This window comes from Urocitellus parryii, chromosome X (genome assembly GCF_045843805.1).
Source record: "Urocitellus parryii isolate mUroPar1 chromosome X, mUroPar1.hap1, whole genome shotgun sequence".
NCBI classification, from domain to species: Eukaryota; Metazoa; Chordata; class Mammalia; order Rodentia; family Sciuridae; genus Urocitellus; species Urocitellus parryii.
In genome coordinates, this window is record NC_135547.1 from 77,598,760 (window position 1) to 77,621,690 (window position 22,931).

The window sequence follows — 22,931 nt, forward strand, 5'->3', positions numbered from 1 at the left end:
GTGTCTTCTTCTGAGCCAGTCCTCCCCTGGGAAAACAGAGAAAACCGTGCGTGACTAGCCCTGACAGTGTTTCTGTCATTCCTCAAGTGTTTGTCGAAGGCCCAGTTGTGCACAGAGGGCTCAGATCTGGGTGTGCTGCATTCAGCAGCGACCTCCAGAGACCTGGATCCCAGGCCCACACTAGACCAGTGATCTGTCACGCTGGAGGGAAACCAGCCTCCACAAGCCCTCAAGTTGCTCTCCCCTGGTAAGGATGAAAGATTGCACTGCTCACCCTGCAAACCTAGGGCACCACCCTGAGGGCTCCAGTGAGATGCAGCTTTCTCCACGTGGAAAGGCCAGGACTCAGCAGCGGCAGGATGCCAGAGACGTCCAGGATCCCTTAGCAGTGTGATGTGCGTGTACTATCTGAAAGGAGGTATTGTCAGAGGCCAGCAGAGCTATTCATTCCGCTGGGTAGAAAGAGGCTATGGACCTGCCCCCTCTTGAAACTTCTGTCCCCGTGTCCCTGGCCTAGATTCCCACCACATGTACTGCAGAAGAGTACACTCTGTTCAAAGAGTTGATAATACTCTTGACAGCTGCAAGCACCCAGATGCCTCAGTGAGTACTGCCATTGTTTCCCTTCCTCTCCCCGAGTCCATTCAGCTCCACCCTTGCACTCTAACGGAGATGACCAGGTGACTACTTGAACACGATTTTTATGTTGCTCTGCTGGTGAATATACGAGCCTCAAGCCTTAGGGAAGACTGCTTAGCACTCTGCTAATGTTGGGATTTCCTGAAATTCAAACCCAGTTACTCAGCAGTGACAACTTTCCACTCCCCAGCTCCATCCTCAGCTCCACCAACACAGTGAGCAGACAGGCAGGCCCTGAATGACCCCTGAAATGGCCCCTAAGTTCCTAATGAGTAGAACCCCAGCTGTGCTAAGGATCCATAGTCACAGTCCAGGTTTCTCTTCCATGTGTGAGTGGAAGGCGAGGTGGGCACTAGAAGGAAGCAAAGGTGTAGATGTCTGTGTCTCACAGAGACCCTGAGGCCCTTAGCTGTCATTCTTGCATCAGGGGCCTCAGTCAGGGCACAGACTCAGCTCCTGGGAACTCTCCGAGGTCCTGACCTTGAGGACACCCCCCCCCCCCGGCATGAACAGCACTGGAAATGAGCTTTCTAGAACCCAGCAAGGGGTCTTGAGGCAGAGGCATCTGAGACCTGGGGCTCTGATGCAAGAGCAACCACCCTGCTTCTGATTCTGATCAGTAGCAGACAGGAGAGAGCATCTGGAGGTGCAGAGTAAGCTAAAGGTTTTCAGGGCAATTAATCCCTGCTCAATTGCAGTGTGTACGATCTGCACCAATTTGCAATACCAACAGCAGAACTTCAGTATGGGATGCCCATAAGGTGCCATTAAGATCTTTAAGGGCTGCCAATTCATAGTTGAAAAATGCAGTCAGTTTGATCATTGCTGCGCTTGCATTATGATATGTGCTGGGGCGCTCCTACTTCTTGTGCACTGGCCAGTTGCTTGTCTACAAATGTCGTGCTCCAGTTCATTACTAACTTGCTTGCTGTCTGTTTGTTCTTATCTGTGTGTTTCTCGAGTCATCTCTCAGAGGCCTTGCTACATTGCAAGTATGACTCTTTAGTCTGAAACAATTGAAGAACATGACTGTTCCCTGTCTCTCTCTTCTCTTTGCAATTGGGGTCCTGTATCTTCTTGTGTGGACACTCCATTCCTTGGGACACTTGGCTTCTTTCAGTACTTATCAAACCATGTGAGGTCGTTTGATTCACCCTTGTTTTCAAATGTGGAAATCAAGGCTGCGAGACCGTGAAGACACTATATGTAGAGCCTCTGACCACACTGAAATGAACAGCTTTGCCAGTCCTCTGTGGGCTCCCACACTGGCTACCCTCCAGGCACATAGGAATAGGGTGTGTGACTTAAAATGCTGCTGCCTGCCTGAACCTGGCTTGCATGTCATTTAAGAGCCTGGCCCTCTGAGCAAGAAAAGGACAGTGAGTTCACACGGAAGACCATGGTCAAACTTTTGTCACTCTCTAGGCTTTGTGAGGGGGCTGCATGAAACAGGCAGGAGGATTTTCCAGTGTTCCCCTGTCTACTAGGCTATTTAATACAAAACGCACATCCCATATGTTGGTGCATTGGCCTAGAGATTCCTGATGCTGCAAATTCTAACAAAACCACCTCCTTTTTGTAAGGTTAAAGGGTCAAAAAGATCTGCGGATTCTTCCAATGCCTGTCTGTGCACCTTTCATATATAAGTGATGCCCAGGTTTTCTGGGATGTGAACCTGGTGTGCACTGCAGGAGGAAGAGACCTGTTGTTATCTCCTCATTCCCGCATGCCAGTGCCACCTGGGGGTCAGAGCTGCCAGCTGTGGGAAATTCACTGCTGATTGGCCTCCATCCATTGCAACCAGGACCCAAGGAGGAGCACGCAGCACTGCTTCAAGGAGGAGGGTGGACAGCCTCATAGGGTCGAGGAAGATGCTCACTACTCCCCCATGGCCCACCCCCACAGATCCCAACACCCCCGTGCACCCGAGGCTGGCATCAATGTTGAAAGTGATAAAGCAAACACCACGAAGCAAAACCAGTCAGGAGTGCCAGCGTTTATTTCAGGCCTCGTGAACCAAAGAAGGTGGAGAGCAGGGGCGGGGGCGAGCAGAGGGGGCTGGGTCACCATTCACAGCTCTGTTTCTGCAGCTTGTGTGTCCTCAGATTGGCAGTGGCCAGCATCATCCCCTAGGAAGGAAAGCAGAGTGATAAGTGGCCCCTTCAGAACTCAGGCCTGAGGAACTCTGGTGTCGTCTGCAGCTGACATGGTGGGAGAGGAAAAGAGACGGAGAGCAAGGCTTGGCTGTGAGCCACCAGAGAGGCAGGGGCCAGACCTGAGTTCTCATCTCATCTGAAAAACTGGGTCACAATGCCAGCATTCTGTGGAACTGCACCCCCCCCCCGCCCGCAACACACACGCAAGAGCAGAATCCCTGGGCCAGCCTGGGTCATGGCATGGGTTCTCCATGATATCAGACAAGATGAGTTCCCTGGAGACTTTTCGTGGGCCTTTCACCCTCTGCCATATAGTGTCCACAGCCTCCTCCCACAGGTACAGCCACCATCACTGGCATGTGTGACCTCCATTAGCAGCTATGTTGTGCTCGCTGACCCTCTTCCAGGTGCTTGGAATACAGCAGTGACCTGCACCACCTCAACACCACCTAATTTCCCACGCTGGATTGCCCTTGGAGTGCACTCCATGCACTGAGGGGAAGTCAGATGCACGAGGGCTGCAGGTGGGAGAAAGAGGGGTGTAGCTCATGCTTCCAGGAATGTGTGAGGTGTCTAGAAATAGCTACAGGACTTTCTTGGAGAGATCTCTAAGTGCAGCTCTTCCAGGTGGAAAGGGAACGGGGGCACACCCCCCTCCCGGACTCCCAGCCCCCTGCCTCTGCCCCATTGTTCCTCCCTTCCACTGCCCAGTACACTGTGCTCAAGCACTGGATACATTTCTCACATGTGATGTCCCCTGTGTTCCTCTGTCCCTTACTCCCACCCCTTCAATTTCTCTTTCTTTCCTGTTCTTCTTCTTCTGGCCTCCCAGAAGGCTTAAGCCAGGTTGCTGCTGGCTGAACAGAAATTGCAGAGGTATTCAGGCTGATGGTGAGTTCTCCTTTGGTTGGGATGCCAGAGACAGGAGTGTACCTGGGCCCCCACCACCAGCAGATTGACTCACAAGATGAAGTACGTCAAGGCCCTCAGGCAGTGTATCTTCCAAAATGGTCATCAAAGAAGGAGGATGAGCTGGGTGATAGCATCCAGAACGCATTCTGATAGCAGATGTTTTCCTCTTTAGGGTTATGTGAGATGCTATCTGTTTGTGGGTCTTCAGCTGGTGGATGGATGGTGGGTAGGGGTTTGCGGGCCTGGAGGGCTTGCCAACCATGAGAGATGGAGGGCAAGGGCCAGAGATGGAAGGCAAAGCAGCAAAAGTGAAAGCTTCCTGCCGCCTAATCCTACTCTATCCAACTCCATCCTGGAAGCTTGGGTTTCAGGAGATGCTGCCAAGTTGTGCACCCTGCTTGCCAACCCTATCTGTGGGGTCTGCACCACTGACTGCCAGCCCCTCTTCCTCTTCCCCATTGTCCTCCCTGCAAGGAGTTACCCTGAGGGGAGGGAGGAAGTGTGTGGCCTCCAGAGTCTTTTAGGTGGATCTTAAGGTGGGGTTGCCATTTAGTAATGCATGTGTCACGAAACCCCAAGGACACAGGGCTGATCTGGTCTTGGAGCTTCTCTCAAACCATGTCCAAAAGAGACGCAGTTATGACTTGAAGCCATCCTGCAGGGAGAAGACAAGAAAGGCATGCGTGCCTCAGAGAGTGATGGAGGAAGTTTACTGGGCTATGGGAGGACTGAGGAGGGGCAGCCACCCAGTCCCTGCGAGTTGACATGGAGTCAGTGAAGGTTTGCCAGGGCAGGCATGCCTCTGGTGGATGAAGAAAGAAGTTGGCCAAGAAGTGGGAGAAAGGCAGAGTGTCAAAGGGAGAACCCAGGATGATATGGTGAGTTTTTGTGCCCGACAGTAAGCAGACCCAGTTTTCTGTCCCAGGAGCTGACACGAGTCAACGTCAGTTCCCCTTCGGGGTTAGAATCCCACACTCCACAGAAATGCTGAACCCTGGTGTCTGATCAGCAAAAGCCCAGGGTTTGCAGTTGTGATAATGGCGCATTGATTATTTTTCCACTCTGATTCATGCTTTTGTGTCCCGACTGAGACAATCTGGCCTGATCTCGTGACACACAGTATTTCTCCTGTGGATTCTCTGAGTGCACAAATGCAGCAAATTTTACTTAGACCAATGATTTCTTTGGAGTTCATGTTTGGATGTTGTGTGAGCTTTTGAGGTTTGTTTGCTTTTTTTCCTTAAGGAGGTCCGCTACTCTCAGGACGACTAGTGAACTGAATTACTTTATATAGCCCTTGTCAGTATTCCTCTGATGGGGTATGTGTAGGTCTCTTTCTGGGCTTTCTGTTTCCTACACTGATCCATGGATCTTGTTCTGAGGCAAAACCATGCTGTTGTCTTTACCGTCCCTTTATATTATAGCAGGTAGTTTGGGAGTATATGTTGTCCATCTTTGGTCCCTTCCAAATGGCTTTGGCAAGTCTATGTCCTATACATTTCCATGGAACTTTCCTTATTTTATTTTATTTGTAGTTGTAGATGGACAGAATGCTCTTTTTCTTTTTTGGGGGGGGTTGGGGGGTTTATTTTTATGTGGTGCTGAGGATTGAACCCAGGGCCCCACGCATGCTACGCAAGCACTCTGCCCCTGAGCCACAGCCCCAGCCCTCCACAGAGCTTTGAGGGATGGTTTTTCCTTGTAATTATAGTGATGGTGAAACTAGGGATTGACTACCAGAATACTGACACCTTGACCTTTGTGAGTCTTCTGATCAATGAATGTAGTACACCTCCATTTATCTAGGTCCTTAATGTCTCTCAGCAATCTTTTAAAGCTGTCTCCAAACAGGTCTTTCAATCATGATGTTAAATTTCTCAACAGATAATTAATTGACTTTACTGGTACTGAAAAGGACATCGAAGCTAAATTTCACTTCCAATTGCTTGTTCCTAGTAAGAGGGAAGAGACTGGTTTGTTTTTTCGATACTGCCTTTCTATCCTGTGACCAGGCTAAAACGTTTGTGGCATGTGGTAGATTTTTTTTTTCTCTAATACATAGTATTTTCTGTGTAAACTATCATGCCATTTGTAGGTGAAGACAGTCTCTCGTCCTTGTCACTTCCATGCCATTTCTTTCTTTGCCTCCTTGCACTAGCTAGGGCCTCCAGCATCATGTTGTATTCACGTGACAAGAGTCTCAGCAGGGAGACGTTCTGACTTCTTCCTCATCTTATGATAGGAACATTCCGTTTTTCTCTACCGAATATGATGCCAGTGGCAGATTGTTCATAGAAGCATTGTATTAGCTTGAGGATGTTCCTTTATGTTCCAACGTTATCACGGCTTTTATTATTTTGTTGATGAAGAAAGGGTGTTTGACCTCATTAAAGGACTTTTCAGGCATGCCAGTCGACAATTACTCGTCTTTTCTTTTATTCCACTTATATGATCAAATTCACTTATGGAGTTTGATGTTTCCATGGGGTAACAAGTGTTTGAGGTGCCTAGTCTGCCACTGGACTAATCTTACTCTTGATTACATATTCTATTTTTATTACATATATGACCTTATAGGGATGCCACTTTTTCTCTGTTCTCCTTTGCTCTTTTGAGCCTGTTAATCTGTTTACTGAGGTTGTTGAACTGTCCGAGATTATAGCTTTTCAGAGCATTGCATGATTACACATTTGCAGTCCATGTCAGGGGCCTTGCTGTGTTGCCCCAATCTGGGCTCTGGCGATTCTCCTGCCTCACCTTCATGAGAAGCTGGGAATCGAGTCACATACCACCTCTCCTGGCTTCCATCACTATCCTTTTAACGTCTGTAGGATCCATCTTGATGGACACACAGTCACTTTTGATAATGGAAGTGTCTTCTTCATTTTCAACCAGTCTACCTAGAGTTTTACCAAGAGTGTTCATCATGTCAGAGAATCAGTTTTTATTTTATTTTCATGCTTTTCTTTATGGTTTGACCAATTGCTATTTTGTTGATTTCTGCTCATTATTATTCCTTTCCTTGCACTCTCTTAAGCCCCACTATGCTTTTCATTCTTTCAGGACATTGGAACAAGGAGTATAAGGTCCTGGTGTTGAGGATTCTGTTCTTTTTGACCTAGTCTTTTAAACAAATTGAACCATTGATTAATGTCTTGCATCCCACAAATTGTGATGTAGAGTCATCATTCTCTTTTGGTTCAAAATATTTCCCACTTTCCTTCTTGATTTCGTTCTTTTCTTTTTCCTTCCTTCCTTCCTTCCTCCTTTTGCCCCACCTTCCCTCTTTCCTTCCTTCCCTCCTTCGTTTCTTTTACATAAGAGGGACTGAACTCGGGGGCATTTAACCACTGAGCCGCATCCCCAGTCATTCATATATATATATATATATATATATATATATATATATATATATATTAAGAAAAGGCCTCCTTAAGTTGCTGAGATTGGCTTTGAACTGATGATCTGCCTGCCTGGTGCTCCCTAGGTGCTGGATTATATGTGTGCCCCACCACAGCAAGCCATGATTTATTGTTTGACCAACAGGCTATTTTAAATGTTGCTTTTGAATTTCCAAATATTTTTGGATTTTCAGAATATTTCTTCTGGTGTCAGTTTTTTTCATATAAGTCGGTCATGGTCAGAGAACACACTCTATCATTTCAGTCTTTTCTGATGTGCAAGTAAAAGCATTTGTTGACTTCATTGCAAATACAAGTGTGTTGCTGGGTTGCCACCCAAAGGCAGGGAAGATCCCTTCAAAGAGTTCCAGAGCAACAGGTTGAGTTTATCTTTATTTTTACTGTAGTTGCTGAGGGTGCCTTTGTGTCTTAACATAAGGTGTATTTTAGAAATTGTTCCACGTGCTGTTCAGAAGAAAGTGTCTTCAGTCACTGATGGAATGAAATATTCTACATTTATCTGTTAAGACTCAATTATGAATTGCATTTTTTAGTTCTGTAGCTTCCTTATTTGGTGTTTTTTGGGATGATCTGTCTAGTGACGACAGAGACATGATAAAGCCACCCAGCATTCTTGTGTTGTGATCTATTTGATTCTTGATATTTCGGAGGGTTTGTTTGATGTACCCAGATGCTCCATTGTTTGGGGCATACATATTTATGACTTCTGTTTCTTGTTGTTGTAGGACGCTCTTAAGCAGGATGATGGCCATCTTTGTCTCTTCTGGTTAACTTTGGCATGAAAGTCACTTTATCTGATATGACGATAAGAACCTATGCTTGTTTATGAGATGCATGGAAATGATAAGTTGTTTTTTTGCTTTTGCCCTGTCCTTTCCCCTTCAGTCTGTGGAAGTCTCTGCCTATGAGGTGAGTCTCTTGCACACAGCAGAATGCGGGGTCTGGTTTTTTAATCCGATATGCCAGCCTATGTCCTTGGACCAATGAGTTGAGTCCACTAACATATTGTGTTATTACTGAGAGATGATTTTTCCAGTCATTTTGATTTATTTCTAGTTTTTAAGTCGAAATACATTGTCCTTTGATGTGCTATTTTTCTAGTGTAGCTCCGCCTTCTGCTGGTTTTCATTTGTATTCTCCACTCGCTCTTCATGAAGTATTACATTGAGTATGTGTTGTAGTGCTGGCTTTGTCGTTGTGAATCCGTTTAACTTTTGTTGATTGTGGATAGTTTTATCCTCATCTTCAAATCTGAAGCTTAATTTTGCTGGATATACTATGCTTGGTGGGCATGCATTGTCTTTCAGAGTTTTGTGTATATTATGCCAAGACCTCCTGGCTTTTAGTTGTCTGGGTTGGCAAAACAGCTGAGATCCAGATTGGTTTACCTCTAAACACGAGAGTCATTTTCCTCTAGCAGCATTGAAAATTCTATCCTTATTCTATTTGCTAGGCCATGTCATGATGATGTGCCTAGGAGTGGGTCTGTTGTCATTTTGTATATTTGGCATCCCGTCAGCCTCCTGTCTTTGATTTTCCTTTTCTTTCATAAGATTTGGGAAGCTTTCTGTTGTTATTTCATTCAAAAGATTGTGCACTCCTTTAGTTTGTACTTCAGAGCCTTCATCTACCCCCGCGAATCTTAGATCTGGCCTTTTACTGTTATCCGGTCTTTCTTCAAGGTGATGTAAAATCATCATGGATCTTGTGGATCAGTCTACCTAAAAACTTTCTAAATTTCTCCTCTGACGTTTCCTCCACTGTGGTATCCATGGGGTCTGTTTCTGAGTCATTCCGGGTTGTTTAGGTTGGCTTGTTCCCTGAGTTTTTCATGTTTTGTTTGTGTCTACCCAACTGTCCGAATGGATCTGAAGCAGCAAGGCTCTGTTCTATGAGCTTTTGGTCACCCGTGCCTCAGACATTAGGGGGAGCCAAATGACAGCCACCAAGAGCTCTGTATGGTACTAAATTCAGTACTTAATTGCTATCATGGCATCTACAATGTTAATTGCCATAATAAACAGAAATGGCGGGATCAGCAAGTTCTATCAATAAAGGCAATAAGTAATCATGAGTTATGTCTGGCATAAAATCAAACAGTAGGTATGATCTATGACTTGTGTATTAATTGTTGTTATAACATTATGGGGCACGGTGTTTCCTAAACCAATTTGTTATGAGAAGTTAAAAATGGAGTCTATAAAGAGGAGGAAGAAGAGATTGGCGGGCAGAAAAGGGTTTGTAGTTTTAAGAGTTGAATAGGGCAGATGCAGAGGTGACACGGAATGCATTGTTTATGAGGAGGGAGGAGAAAATAGAAGTAAAAAAAAGTTGAAGGAGGAGAGAAAGAGAGAACATTAGAGTTTGGCTGTTAGCAAGAGAAAAGAGAGAACGAGAAACAGGGGAAACAGAACTGTGAAACAGACGATACAAAATACAATAATCAAAATACAATAATCAAAACCCTTAACCTTCAAAAACATTGTAAGGGAACATAACTGCCTGAAATAAATGCTACAAATGAGAAAGCAGAAAACAATATGTACATGTAAAAATGTCCATATATCAATCAGGGCACAGGAAAACAAGCCAACAAACAAACCCCAAACCCAAAAAAGAGTCAATGAGAGTATGTGCTGGCTATCTGTGCCAAACAGCCTTCCCGTTTCTCTGCTTCCCACCTGCACAGAATGCTGCGGGGTGGAGTACAGTGGAAAGGGCTGGAGGCTCCACTGCCAGGGGAAAGATGCTGCTGTGATGTGCGAGATAATTTCTGTAAGTGAAGCTCTGGGGCTCCAGTATGGCCCCAGGTATTTTATTGCCTGGGGAGTCGTTAGGCGTTCCTAAATCTATGCACCTCTAGGGCTGTGCTCTAGGAGTCTCCTCAAGGCTCCAGTCCTGGGACAGAGGAGCCCATGCTTTTCTGCTGCTGCTGTTGTTCCCGGATACTGCCCTTTCTGGTCTCCCAGAGTTACCCCCAACCTCCATAACTCTCGCCTGCCTGTTGCAATTTCAAAGCTGCTGCCAGATTCAAAGGCGGGAAGGGAGGCAGGCTGGCTCAAGCCTCTCTGTCCTATATTAAGCCCCAGGCAAAATGCTCTCTCTGCCAGAGATTCTCTACATTCACTAGGCTCACTTAAGATCCTGTAGCCCGTGCCTGCTGAATTCCTACACTGTACTTATCCCAGAACTCCTGGTCTCTGTTGGCGCCACTGCAACGTGGATATCCCCAAACAGCCCCTACTTCGGCTCCCTGAGCAGAACTGGTGGACCTGAGGTGTCTTTTGTGCATCACCTTAATGAGCCGAGCAGTCTTCCAGTCAGCCCAGGGAAGGCTGCCCCTCCAGTCCCAGGATTCTCCACGCCAAGTCATCCATAGAGCTTCTCACCCTTTTCTGACCTTGTGTACTAATGTCCCCTGCTCCCGCCAGGAGCCCTGCTCCAGTTTTGTTCCTTTATCTTGTCTGGTTCACCCAAGATTTCCCAGTCTCCATGGCTCTCTGTCCAATAATGAGTATCAGTGAAGTCTCTTTATCACCCACCTCACAGAGAAGCAGTATCCCTGCTGCCTGAGTTCCATGTCACAGACCTGTGAGAGAGCCCGCTTCCCTCTAGTCCACCATCTTAACACCTTGAGTTTAAGGATGTGCAACCCGGAACAGCCTACGAAGGTGGAGTGAGGCAGAATGGCAGCACCTAGCTTGGCAGAATGAGGCCCCATTCCCTTGGAGAAACACATGTGGAACCAAAAAACTTTCTCATACTTGGTTTTTCTTGTGCAGCTGTGATTGTACTCTTTATTGGAGATTAGCATATTTGTTTACTTGGCACTCTTAAATACCAGTTGCATTCCATGTGTGTGTGAAGCATTGGAACTCACCATGGAGCTTCAGTGAGGAAACGGGAAGGTGACCAGTGGAGTTTGGGGACTCACCTGGGTTCTGATCTCAGCTTCACACCAGGTAGCTGTGTGCATCGGGCGAGTCATTTCACCTTCTTGCTCCTGATTCCATCCAGGAGACACAAGGAATGATATTTTCTTTCCGCATGGGCTATTGTTAAGAGTACTCTTTAAATTAAATTAATATCTTTTCCGGCATATGTAAACTGTTAAATAAAATGAGAGAGGCCTAGGGATTGAGTAAGCACTTACCAATGTTAGCACATCCCTAGGCAGGGTCTGGCCTGTAGGATGAGTCCCAGGAGGGCCCCGTGCTGATTTTTGTTCCTTTGTTGTCTTAGCCTGGTGCCAGACACACAGTAGGAACTCAAAACCGTTTGTTGAAGGAAGACACAGCCTGTATTCTTGATGAGATCAGTGTTTAGCTCAGACATTCAAGCCCAGTCCTCACCATGAACTTGCAAATGACCACTTTAGAAGCGAAAATGCGAGGCCTCTGTTTCGTAGAATGCAAACGGTGCGAGGGAAGGGACCCCTCTCTGCTTTTCCTTCTTTCCCCTATTCGTGTATCCCTAGTATTGGGAAAGAGTGCTGGGTATGAAATATGTGATCGGTTGACCTGAGGAAGCACCAAGGGAATCACAGACGTGATTAGAACTCTAGCCAAGATATCATTGTGCCTCTGTGTGAGAGTGTTCGTTTTATTTAATTAAAAAATTCCTGTATGCATTCAAGGCATACAGCACATGTTGATATACGCAGCGAAATGATTGTTTCAGTCAAGCAAGTAAACTCTGCACAGTTACCGTTTCTCATGTGGGAGATGTGAGCACCTGGAATTACTGTCTTGATAATGATTCTAGTAGCTATTACTATTAACGATTGTCATCATGCAGTAGATGAGATCTCTCGCCTGATTCATCCTCCAACCTGCAACTGTGTATGCTTTGGCCAGTATCTCCCATTTCCCCGTCCCTGGTAAACACCATTCTATTTTCTGCTTCTGCACATTTGACTTTTTTTAGATACCACATTAAAGTGAGTTCGTGCAGTATCTTTCTTTCTGTTTCAGCCTTGTTTCCCTTCACATGATGCCCTCCAGATATGTACGTATTCTCCTCAACACAAAATCTCTTTTTGGAAGGCTGACTGGTACCCAACCTATAGGTATCACAATTTCTATACACGTTATTGATTAATGACACTATGTACTACGCTTCAGGCAGCTTGTTCGTTGTTGTGGCCAAGAGACTCAACAAGAACAATGTAAGAGGAGGAAAAGTGTTTTTTGGCTCATGGTTTCTGAGGTTCCGTCCCTGGATGGCTGCCTCCGTATCTCTGGGCCAGAGGTGAGGCAGAACATGGTGGCAAAAGGGCATGGGGAAGGAACGCAGCTCAGGACATGGCCACCAGGAGGCAGAGAGAGCTCTGCTCAGCAGGGGCAAACTATAAACCCCAAAGTCACACCCCCAAAGACCTACATCCCACAGCCACATGCTACCTGCTGGTAGTTACCACCCAGTTAATCCATATCATTGGATTAATCCAATGATTACATTACAACTCTCATAATCTCCTCAATTCACCTCTGAACTTTCTTGTATTGCCTCACACCCGTGCTTTTGGGGGACACCCCATAATGACAACATAACAGACTGCATCTCTCTATATAATGTGTAGAAGATACATGTGCAAATGAATGTACAGTTTATACACACACACATATAATATGTATTCTATGGTATATCACATACAATAACATGTATCAATACTTGATGTATTCATATAAATGTTCATGTAACGTATGGAAGAGCGCACACATTGTACATTTGACTCGGATAACTTCTTCTTCTCATATCTGCAAGTTTGTAACCCTTGAAGAATATCTCTTCATTTTCCCAGCCCCGGGCAACCACTGCTGTACTTTTTGCTTCTATGAATGTATGACTTTGAGAATCCTCAGGTGAAGAAACGTAATATTATCATAAATACACAGTTTCCAGTGCCAACCTTATTCCATCCTTCGGCACTGAAACTGCTTGTGTCTCTGAAGCTGAAGCAGGTCTGTTGTGGATAGATCCTACATCCATCGTGTCTTTTATGCGTTTTGTTTTACACTGCGGTGTTCAGTATGTTTCTGTTCAGAACGATTACCAATACAGTAGGACTGAAGCCTGCTAGTTTTGTATGTTCTACCTTATGTTCTGTGTTCTTCCTTCCCACTGTCCAGGCCTTCTTTTGACATTATCAGGCAACTTCTCAGAATAGGCTTTGCATTTCCTGATTGTTTCCTTATCGTATTTTCGAGTTATGTTCTTCATGGTTGCCAACAGGTGACAGCTCACATTTTAACTTGAATGAATCTGGTTCAGATTATTGCCAACTCAATTTCGATATTCTGCAAAACCTGGACTGTATAAAAATTCAGAGCCTCCCGGTCCTTTCTGCTGTCATTGGCACAAAATTACTTCTTTATACACGAAAGCCCATCCAGACGGTTTTATATAACAACTGCTTTTTGCAACAATTGCCCTTTAAACCAGACACAGGAAGAACAGCGTTACCAGCCACAGTGCATTCATACAGCCTTTTATTAATGTTGACACAGTTTCCTTCAGTGGTGCTCCTATTGCGTCATGGGGAGCAAATCAAGTTACTATTTTTTTCTGAGATTTCCCTTTGATATTTCTCACAGGAAAGGTCGGCCCACAATAATTTCTCTGAGTTTGTCCATTATCAAGAAATACCTTTATTTCACCATCATTTTTGAAGAGGCATGCCAACTGAGTGACATGTGTGCTGCCTGATCCATCATTGATCCTCTAAATAATCTCTCCAAGCTACTATTGGGACAGTTAGGGAAATTTAAATGCGGACCTAACATGGACTTGGATAATGTCACCTTATCATTGTTAAATCTCTTCAGTGTGATAACGGTGCTGTGGTTGCATATGGGTATGTCTTAGTCCTTGGGAGACACACGTTCAAGTATTTGGGTGAAGTGTTGAGCACTTAAGCCAAACCACAACAGAACTGAGAGAGAAAGCAACAAGATTATGGGAATCCAGGTGAAGGATTTTCTCTGTGTTCCCCCTTCAAATTTCTGTGTTTTCAAATGAGAAGTTGAGAAAAATTTCTCATATATTAAGAGTTACATGCTGAAGTATTATAGATCATATAAGGTAATGCCTGGTATTTGCTTGAGAATAATCAGGGGGAGGAGGAGGTGGGGTGAGGTTATGTATGAGCTGAGATAGGCCCTAAGATATCAATGGTTGCAGGTGAGAGCTAGGTAATGAAAAATACCTTATGTTGACCTCTCTTGTACAGGGACTCTCCATTGGTCCCTCAGCAGCAGAAGAAACAGCAGGGAAATGGTTAAAAGAATGAATTCTGGGTCCTAACCTAGATCTTGACATCTGAGAGTACAAATATGGATCCCGGTGATCTGTGTTTTTATTTTGTTTTTTGTTATTTTTTGTCTTTGTTGTTGTTGTTGTTGTTCTGGGAATTGAGCTCAAGGGGTGCATTACCACTGTGCCACATCCCCAGCCCCTTTTCATGTTTTATTTAGAGTCAGGGTCTTGCTGTGTTGTTTAGAACCTCGCTGAGTTGTCCAGGCTGCCTTTGAAATTGCTGTCCTCCTGCCTCAGCCTCCTGAGTTGCTGGGATGGGTTACAGGTGTGCACCACCATGCCTGTCTGTGATCTTTGTTTTGAAGAGCTGTGTAGCTGTGAATCTGATACAAGCCCATATTCCAGGACCACTGGTCTAGTGTAATGAACGTGGAGATTATTTGTAGGGCGTGTATATATTCTATTTGCATATGTTTGAAATTAAAAGAACACAGGGTTGTAAGTAAAGGAACCACAACCCAGATGTGTTACTGAACAATTCTAAGTAAAGTTTCAAAACAGTTAAACACAAACATAAACACACACACTCTCTCTTTCTTGCTCTCTCTCATACACACACACACACACACACACACACACACACACAAACTTTCAAATGGAGAAGTACCTTAATTCTGGAACCAACCTGAGAGTAAGAAACATCACATCAATCTCCCTCATGAGCAAGGCACAGAAATCCTAAGCAAATTTTAGCAAGCTGAGTCACCCAGCATAAAGCAAAGATAATATAACCATACCTAAGTGACATTTTATCCTAGGAGCGCAAAGCTGGCACAGCATTAGAAAACGAGAGATGGAAGGGGGGGGCATCCAAGAGGTCTGTATTGCTAATGGAGTCATTGGGTTGCTTGCTGTAGATGCTAATTAGATGCATACATCTAAGTTTTTGAAAACTCGCTGTGATGTACCCTTACGGTGTCTACGTTTTGGTTGGTTGTAAGGGTAATTTTACTCCAGGTTGGGGAAAAACCTATCCAGGTCAGTCAATGTATTCCTGGATTAAATGACTACTGCTTTGTTGATTTCTACACAAGCAGTATCTACTTGAGTTTGCAGGATGAAATTTTGAACTGAGGAATGAAAGGGACATTGCTGCATGTGGTTAAAGGGAAAGAAGTGGAGGCAAGTGGAAGGGAGGAATGGAGAGAGGCAAAGAGAGAGGAAAGAAGGAAGGAAGGAAGAAGGAATGACCTCATGAAGGGGGAAATGCAGGGAGACAGTTTCTACATGAAAATTCTGACAGTGTTGTCTTTAAAATCAGGAGCAATCTGTAGAAGCCCAAATCTGTCATCTCTGTTAGATGTTGCACCGGGTGGCAAAGCCGGTACTGTAGGAAGCCCATAGGATTAATTGAATTCCCAATACTCACAGATTCCTGGGATATCCCAGAATACCTATATCGGAATGTTGAGATACAATAGTGTTCAATATGGTGGCTGACTTTGTGATCAATATGCTTGTTAAAAATTCAGATGCATTTCTATCATCTCGATCCAAAAAAAAAAAAAGGATTGCCACTGTGAATAGGCACCAGACACCAGGACAGCAACACTCTAGAGCATCCTGGGGTAAAGACAATAAATGAAGCAAGAGATGTGAGTGTACAGACGGCAAAATTGAAAGGTACGTGAGAGATGAAAACTCTCAAGACCCACGTGAGTGGAGAGAGACCATCCTGGTCGATGAGTGAGAAGGATGGATATCCTATAGATTCTCAGTACCCGCTTAGTTGATCCATAGATTCTGTCAAACTGCAATCCAAATCCATGGCCAGTGAGAGCGCGCCAGTGGAACTTGACAGGCAGAGCTTGACTTGTATTTACATAGAAGAGCCAAAGACAAAGAACAGCAAAGATGTGTTTGGACATGATGAATAAGATGTAGGTTCTTGCCTTAGCCGACACAACGAGTGCTGCATTTTGAGAAGGGGAACTGACAGCATGACAAGTAAAGGAGTTGAAAATGCAGGCAGAGCACCTGTGTCACCTCAAAGGGAGGCTAGTCTGGGAAAGAGCAGTAGGGAGCACAAAGCTCAACCCCACCCTGGGAGCAACTGGCCTGCCTGGTGAAGTGAGTGCAAGAAGCCACTAGGAGGCGAGGGGGCGCGACCGCGGTGCGTCATGCAGTGCGGGAGCATCAGTGGATCTCGAAGCTCATTGGCCAGCGGCCACAGGGGTGGGAGGTAGAAGGCACTGCTGGAAGCTCATTGGCCTTCGTGGAAAGGCGGGAAAGGGAGAGGGAGCTGGAGCAGCAGAGGGACCTGGGTCTCCCCTCAGGACTCTTATAGCAACTGATGAGTCCCGACCTTCTGGAGGCTGGGGTAACCACAGGCCAGCATCAGGGATACGACCCTCCCACTCCATCCTTCTCCTCTGTCTTCCCTCTCTCCGTCCCTCCCACTTGAGATCGCCAATTCCTTCCCCTTCCCTGCACCTCAGCGGGGGGTAACCGATCAGATCCCGAGATCCCACCCACACCTATCCCCAGCAGAAGCCATCTGGGAAGGGTCCCTTGTCCTGGCACCCGATCCCTGAAATCCGGCCCCTTTGGCAGGGCGAATGCTCATGCCTTTGGTTCTGAGGTGGGCCAGGACGGGAATGATTGGGCTGGTAAGGAGGTGGGATCATGCTCTCTGGAGAGGTCAGTGTGGGCAAGCAGTGAGGGCTGTGGGGAGACAGGGAGGAGAAGATCCTGGGCGCAAGCACAACTGTCAAATTGTAGAGAGGGGAGTGGAAGATTGCTGTGGGGCTGTGGAGGTCAGGCGTGGGTTTGAATGAAAGCAGAGCGGGAGTGTGGGTCCAAGAGGAAAATTAGTGCCCCCGGGGGCTGCCTGTTGGCTAGAACAGGACCTGGGCACCCCATGGAGGGCTCAGCCAACATCTGTTGAATGAAGAGGGTTGGGAATGAATGAAGGAATAAAGGAAAATAAAAGTGGAAAGAGGGTCAGGGGTTCAAGAGAAGGACATGACTCTGTGGGGTGCAAAGGGGTGATCAGCTTAAAGGGCGAGCAGGGGAATAATGAAGATTAAGGTGGGGTGCAAGAGAAACCAGAATGGAGTGTGAGGGAGGAGGAAACTGAATGTTGGGCATCCATGAGGCTATGAGTTGAGCGCAGGGGCTGTGATATGCTGTGCGGGAGGGAACCGGTGCAGGAGGTTAGGAAGACAACTGGATGCTGAAGGGGACGCGAGGATCAATCATGTTTGGGTTTAGCAGAGCTCAGGATGGATGTTGCATTAAAAAGGGGCAGCAGTAACTGTCCCAAGGGGGATGTGGGTGTGCATGTGTGTGCCTGAAAACGGGATGCATGGCGGAGTGAAGGTAAGCAAGGAGAATCATGATCAGATTGAACACATGAGGGACCCGTGCCAAGAGGTTGAAGAGAGGAGGTGACATGAGAGCGGGGCTTCCTGGGGAGGAGGCTACATGAGTAAGGAGGTCGGGTGAAGGTTGGAGAGAGCCATGGGGAAAGAAGGGAGTTGGGCAAGTTGATTCATGTGGTGAGCAGGATGGAGAAGAAGAATCCAGCCACCTGAGATGGGGTTCTCCAAGGGCAGAGCGAGTACACTAGGGATAGGGGATGGTGTGGCCATTCTGATCTCCGCTCCTGACCCTAGAACCATGGAGCCCAAAGACATACCTGCTGTGCCCTGCTGCCCCTCCGACTCCAAATGTACCACAGGGCGTGAGACCGGAGCCCCGTGGGGGATTGAACTTGGCCCCAGAAGAGCTATAGGTCGCTGTGACCGCTGCCACAACCATGGCATCACTACCAAAATCAGGGGCGAAAAGCATTTCTGCCTCTTCCGGGCCTGCAAGTGTCACAATTGTGCCTTCTTCTCGTGAGTATGGTGTCTGACAAGGGGAGGGGTCAGGCCTCCTCTGCATGCGACTAACCCTCGGCCTTCTATCCACCACTTTAGGGAGCAGCACAGGGCCTTGCCTGCTCTGAGTGCCTTGAAGAGGGAGCGGGGCGCACGGCTCAAGAGGCACCTGGCTCAAGGACTGATAAAGACCATGGCTGCAGCCCCCAGATCGCACCTCCATGTCAAGAAGTTGGCCCTGGAAGCAGGCATCCCGGGTGAGTAGGAGTGTCTCCTGCCAGGGAGGGAGGTCTGAGTCTGGGTAGAGGAAGCCTGAGCAGCTCTGTGGCCAGTCCTACCACCAAATCACAGCGTCACCTTGGGTAAGGAGTCCCTGGGCCTTCGATGGTCCCAGGATTTGACCCACTCACATTACCTGCCAAGAGTTTGTAGGGAGGACAGGTGTGGTGGCTCAAAAAGGCCCATGACAAGATGCGACCTCAGGGGGTGCATGGGGCATATGGGGTCTGGACAGGGTGGTGGTGGGCCTGGCCAGCTCATGAAAGCTGTCCCTGGTCTTTTACAGCCGGGAAGGACAACACCATGACCCAGCCTGAGGCCCTCACTTGCGGACCCCCGCAGGAGGTAAGGAGAGGCTGTTGCCAGCCCGGGAGGGTGCCACCCAGCCACTGCTGGGTCCCGAAGCCATGGGTTCCATTTCCAACCCTGCCACTGACTTGCTGTGTGACCTGGGGAAAAAAGTCACTTGTCCCCGGGCCTCAGTATCCCCTGAGGTAAAAAGAAAGGTAAGACGGGCCCGTCTTTCGAGGTCTTTGGAGCCTGACATCCTGGGCTCCTGTCTCTGTCCCCAAACATGCTCATACCTCCTCTCGCCACAGCCGGCCTGGTGCCTGATTCCGCTCTGTGATCTCTGCCCCTGCAGGAGGGCTCCCCAGGGCCTGAGCCGTTCAATGGGCCCCCAGAACCTCCATCTGTGCCCTACTCTCTGGCGACCTTGGATCAGCAGCTGACTGGTTCTCTTTCTGGGGAGCCCCACAGGACCCTTGTCCTGCCCAGCATGTGAGTAGAACGAGGACCACGAAGCCGGCTGTGCCTTGTGCTCTTGTGTGCCCAAACTCGTGCTTGGTGCCCTGGGAGGCAGGAGGAGGAAGAGCAGGATGAGCAGGAGGGGTGCGAGGGGGAGGGGTGCGAGGGGGAGGAGAAGCGGAAGGCAGCCTCTTAGACTGAAGGGCAAAGTCAGGACACTCCCAGCCTTGCCACTTCCTATTCGTGATACCTTGGACAGATGACTTTATGGCCCAGAGCCTCCTTTTCCTAGCGGGTGTGAAGGGAAAGAGTCCACCCTGGGCCCCCAGCATTGGAAAGACGACTAGCACGAGGTCTGCCACGCAGTGGGTCTGCAAGATGCGGGGACTGTTGTGGCACAGGAAACAGATGGGTGGGAGAACCGGTCCTCTTGGCAGAAAAAGGGGCTGTGAGGAGGGGCAAGGCCAGAGGCCAGTAGAGAAGGCTTCCTGAAGATGAGCCAGGCTTGTCCTTTGAGACCCATGGGGATTGTGTGTAGTGGAGGCAAGAGGCAGCCCCAGCAAGGAACAGCAATCCCATCCCTCCAGGTGCTTTGCACATGAAAACGCAGACAGCTGTGATGTGATGCCCATCACCCTGGCGGTGGCCCTGGAGGGAAGAGGCCAGTAGGAATTTGTGTCTGGGGAAAAGGGTGTACAGGAAGGAAAACAGGCCAAGCCGGAGAAAGGACTTGCCCAAGCCACGAGGACCCATGGCCCCGCAGTCATTGGGATTCCCACATGCTGATATTGCAAAGTCCTGCCCTCTCTGTCTACTGGTGGTGCGTGTCCGCCAGAGGGTTTAATCCCCTGGCCTCTCCTCTCCTTGTTTCCAGATGCTCAAGTCTGCTCCTCCAGCCCTGTGCCACCCCTGACCCTCTTCTACTGCAGCCACAGGTCCTGGGAAAGAAGCGGGCTCCAGACCCTGGGAGGGACCGTGCTTAGTGGTCGGGAAGAGCAGAAGGCCTTGGGGGTGGGGGTGGGGGCTCGAGGGAACTGGGGGCTGAAGGGGCGCTTGTCCTGGTGGGAGGAGGCGTGGCTACCCAGCCCCCATGCTCTCACACCCCTTTCCTTTGCAGGTCTCCAATGCCTCCGAACAGGCTTCCCTCTCTGCCGCCTTGGAGTGGCAGCGGAAGCTGGAGGCAGCCGAGGCTCTGCTGGCTCTGAAAAACTCTTCTTGGGACCCTCCTGACTCCATGACCCTGCACCAGCCCTGCAGCCCACCAGGTAGCTTGCTCCTTGAAGGGTGAACATGAGGTGGGCACCCTTGGGAAATGGAGGCGGGGCCACGTTGTGGTGAGCTGCTTCTAACTGGGAAGGCAGGATGTGTGGGTCCAATGTCCCTGGCACGGAGGCCCTGAGGGAGGCTGGGACTTGCCATGATGCTCAGCACGTCATATGGAAGCTCGGGGTCTCCTGCCTCCCAGCCCAAGGCCCACGCTCCAGTCCCCTGCGGTGTGCTGCAGTCTGGGGAGGAAGGCATAAGGAGGTGACAAGGGCCTCTCCTCTGGAAGGAGATCTGGTCCCTGACTTCAGGGAACTGCAGCCTGGACCCGGAGGCTGGATGCCTTCCCAAGAGGTGTTTTAGACATGCCCCAGGGTGGAAGGGCTGGAGGAGCTCCCAGGAGGGTTAAACACCCAGGGAGCCTGGGAGGGAAGGCTGGGCAATGCTGCACAGAAACGGTGCGTGGATCATGATGTGGGAAGAAGTGCTGGAAGAGGAGGGGATGGGGCTGGAGAGGCTGCTGATCACGCGTGTCTGGCAGACTGGGCTTGGGAGACCAGACCAGCCAGCGTGGGCGGTGCAGAGCCAGGCACTGTTTCTGACCTCATTATTCAGAGACCCCAGGCTTGCTCCAGAGAGATGTGGTGGGGGTGGCTGTGACGGTGGGATGGGGTGGGAGGCGAGACTGGAGATTGGGAAAACCAGACCCCTTGGAAGGGGCCAGTGCCATGGTCCCAGGGAGCAGATCTGTGATTGGGTTGGGCGGAGAGGGAGGGGGGAGCTGGGCGGGGACCTGCATGTGACCTGCCCCTGCCCCCTTCCTTTCCCTCTGAAGCTCCTGCAGGAGAGAGAGGACTCCAGGCTCCCAGCCCTCCTCTGCGACCCAGGCCTGCCAGCTCGGTGTCACTGCCTATCGGACATCTGGGGTGCATCTCCCTCTTGACCTAAGAGCCCCGCGGAGGAGGCCTCGCCACAGCACTGCCTATTTGGGTATCCTGTTTCTGAATGTGCAAAATGTTTAATGTCCAAAATGCTTAACGTCTTTTTTTAAGCCTTCAGGTGTTTTATAAGCTTTCAGACCCTTTTTATGATGTGGGGCAACTCTTTGATTGAGGTTGGGTATTCTTGTACCTTCCCATCCCTTATTCCTTTGGATGCTGGGGCCTTTTTATGTGTCTTATAAAAACAGGATTGCGCAATCAATCTGTCAGCGGGGTTCTGAGTGGGTTCATATGCCAGTGTTTTCATGTGTCTTGTGATTGTGCACTTACCTGTGCACCCATGTACGCACCCATGCATGTGGAAACAGGAAGATGTTTTCACTTTGCGTCTAGGTTTGTGTGTGTGAACAAATAATAAACCCTTGTTGTTGTAAGGCACTGAGAAATATGGGTTGTTTGTTACCACAGTATAACCTAGACTATCCCCACCCTAACGGTCTGTTTCAGTTCACATTATCGGAAGTGAGAGTCACTTGGGTTTTCACAAGGCTAGAGAAGGGCATGGTAGAGGGGAAGGAGTAGCAAATTTATCCACTGGGTGATGGAGTACCCATCCTCTGCCTGGCACAGACTGTTTTCAGAAGTCTGGAGGGCCACGGATCACCGTGCCCGCGGGATCAGGCCGATCAGGTCAAGGAGCAGAGCAGAGGCCAGGCGGGCTGTGGCCAAGTGCGAGTGCATGAGGGGCAACTGCCATGGGGATCCAGCCAAGGGCTTCCATGCAAGAAGGTGGGCTCACTGTTGCCCAACCTACCGCTTTTTTCAATACTTGAAGATGGGACTCTGGATTTCGAGGTAAAATGACTCCATTTGTGAGCAGTGGCACGGGTTTCCTCTTTGAGCCCTGTTCGTGTGGGCCAGAACAAACAGCGCTGCTGGACAAACTTGGCCGTGGGGAAACCAGTGCATTTCTAGTCCAAGGTGAATTTTACGGGGGGGGGGGGGGATCGAGGCCAATCGGGACAAGAAGGATCCAAGGGGGGAAACGAATTCGAACTGGGCCCAACTTTTGAAGGACCCACGAAACATAAGGGAGAGTCACCACCTCATACTTGCTCTGTGCTAAGCACATACAAACTCACAACAACTCTGCAAGTGAAGCATTATTCTTAACATTTTTTTATCTATAGATGGACACAATACCTTTATATCTATGTATCTATCTATCTATCTATTTATTTATTTATTTTTATGTGGTGCTGGGGATCGAACCCAAGGCCTCACACATGCCAGGCAAGCACTCTGCCACTGAGCCACAACCCCAGCCTCAAGGAAGCATTATTCTTGCCATGGAATCTGTGAGGAAACCCACTCAAGGAGGGGGGGGAAGTGACTCACATCAGCATTTTCATGGGAAATTTGAGCAAATAT

The 22,931-nt window shown here is 48.3% G+C and overlaps 1 protein-coding gene across 1 annotated transcript; it reads left to right on the forward strand.

Annotated features, from left to right (window-relative positions):
* Positions 1-17,749: 17,749 nt before the first annotated feature.
* On the forward strand, positions 17,750-21,507 carry Dmrtc1b (DMRT like family C1B). The gene is given in 9 exon segments (XM_077793640.1): positions 17,750-17,767; positions 18,183-18,228; positions 18,231-18,288; positions 18,370-18,527; positions 18,836-18,894; positions 19,193-19,329; positions 20,171-20,231; positions 20,414-20,561; positions 21,395-21,507. Coding segments are annotated over 9 exon segments (798 nt in total).
* Positions 21,508-22,931: the final 1,424 nt, after the last annotated feature.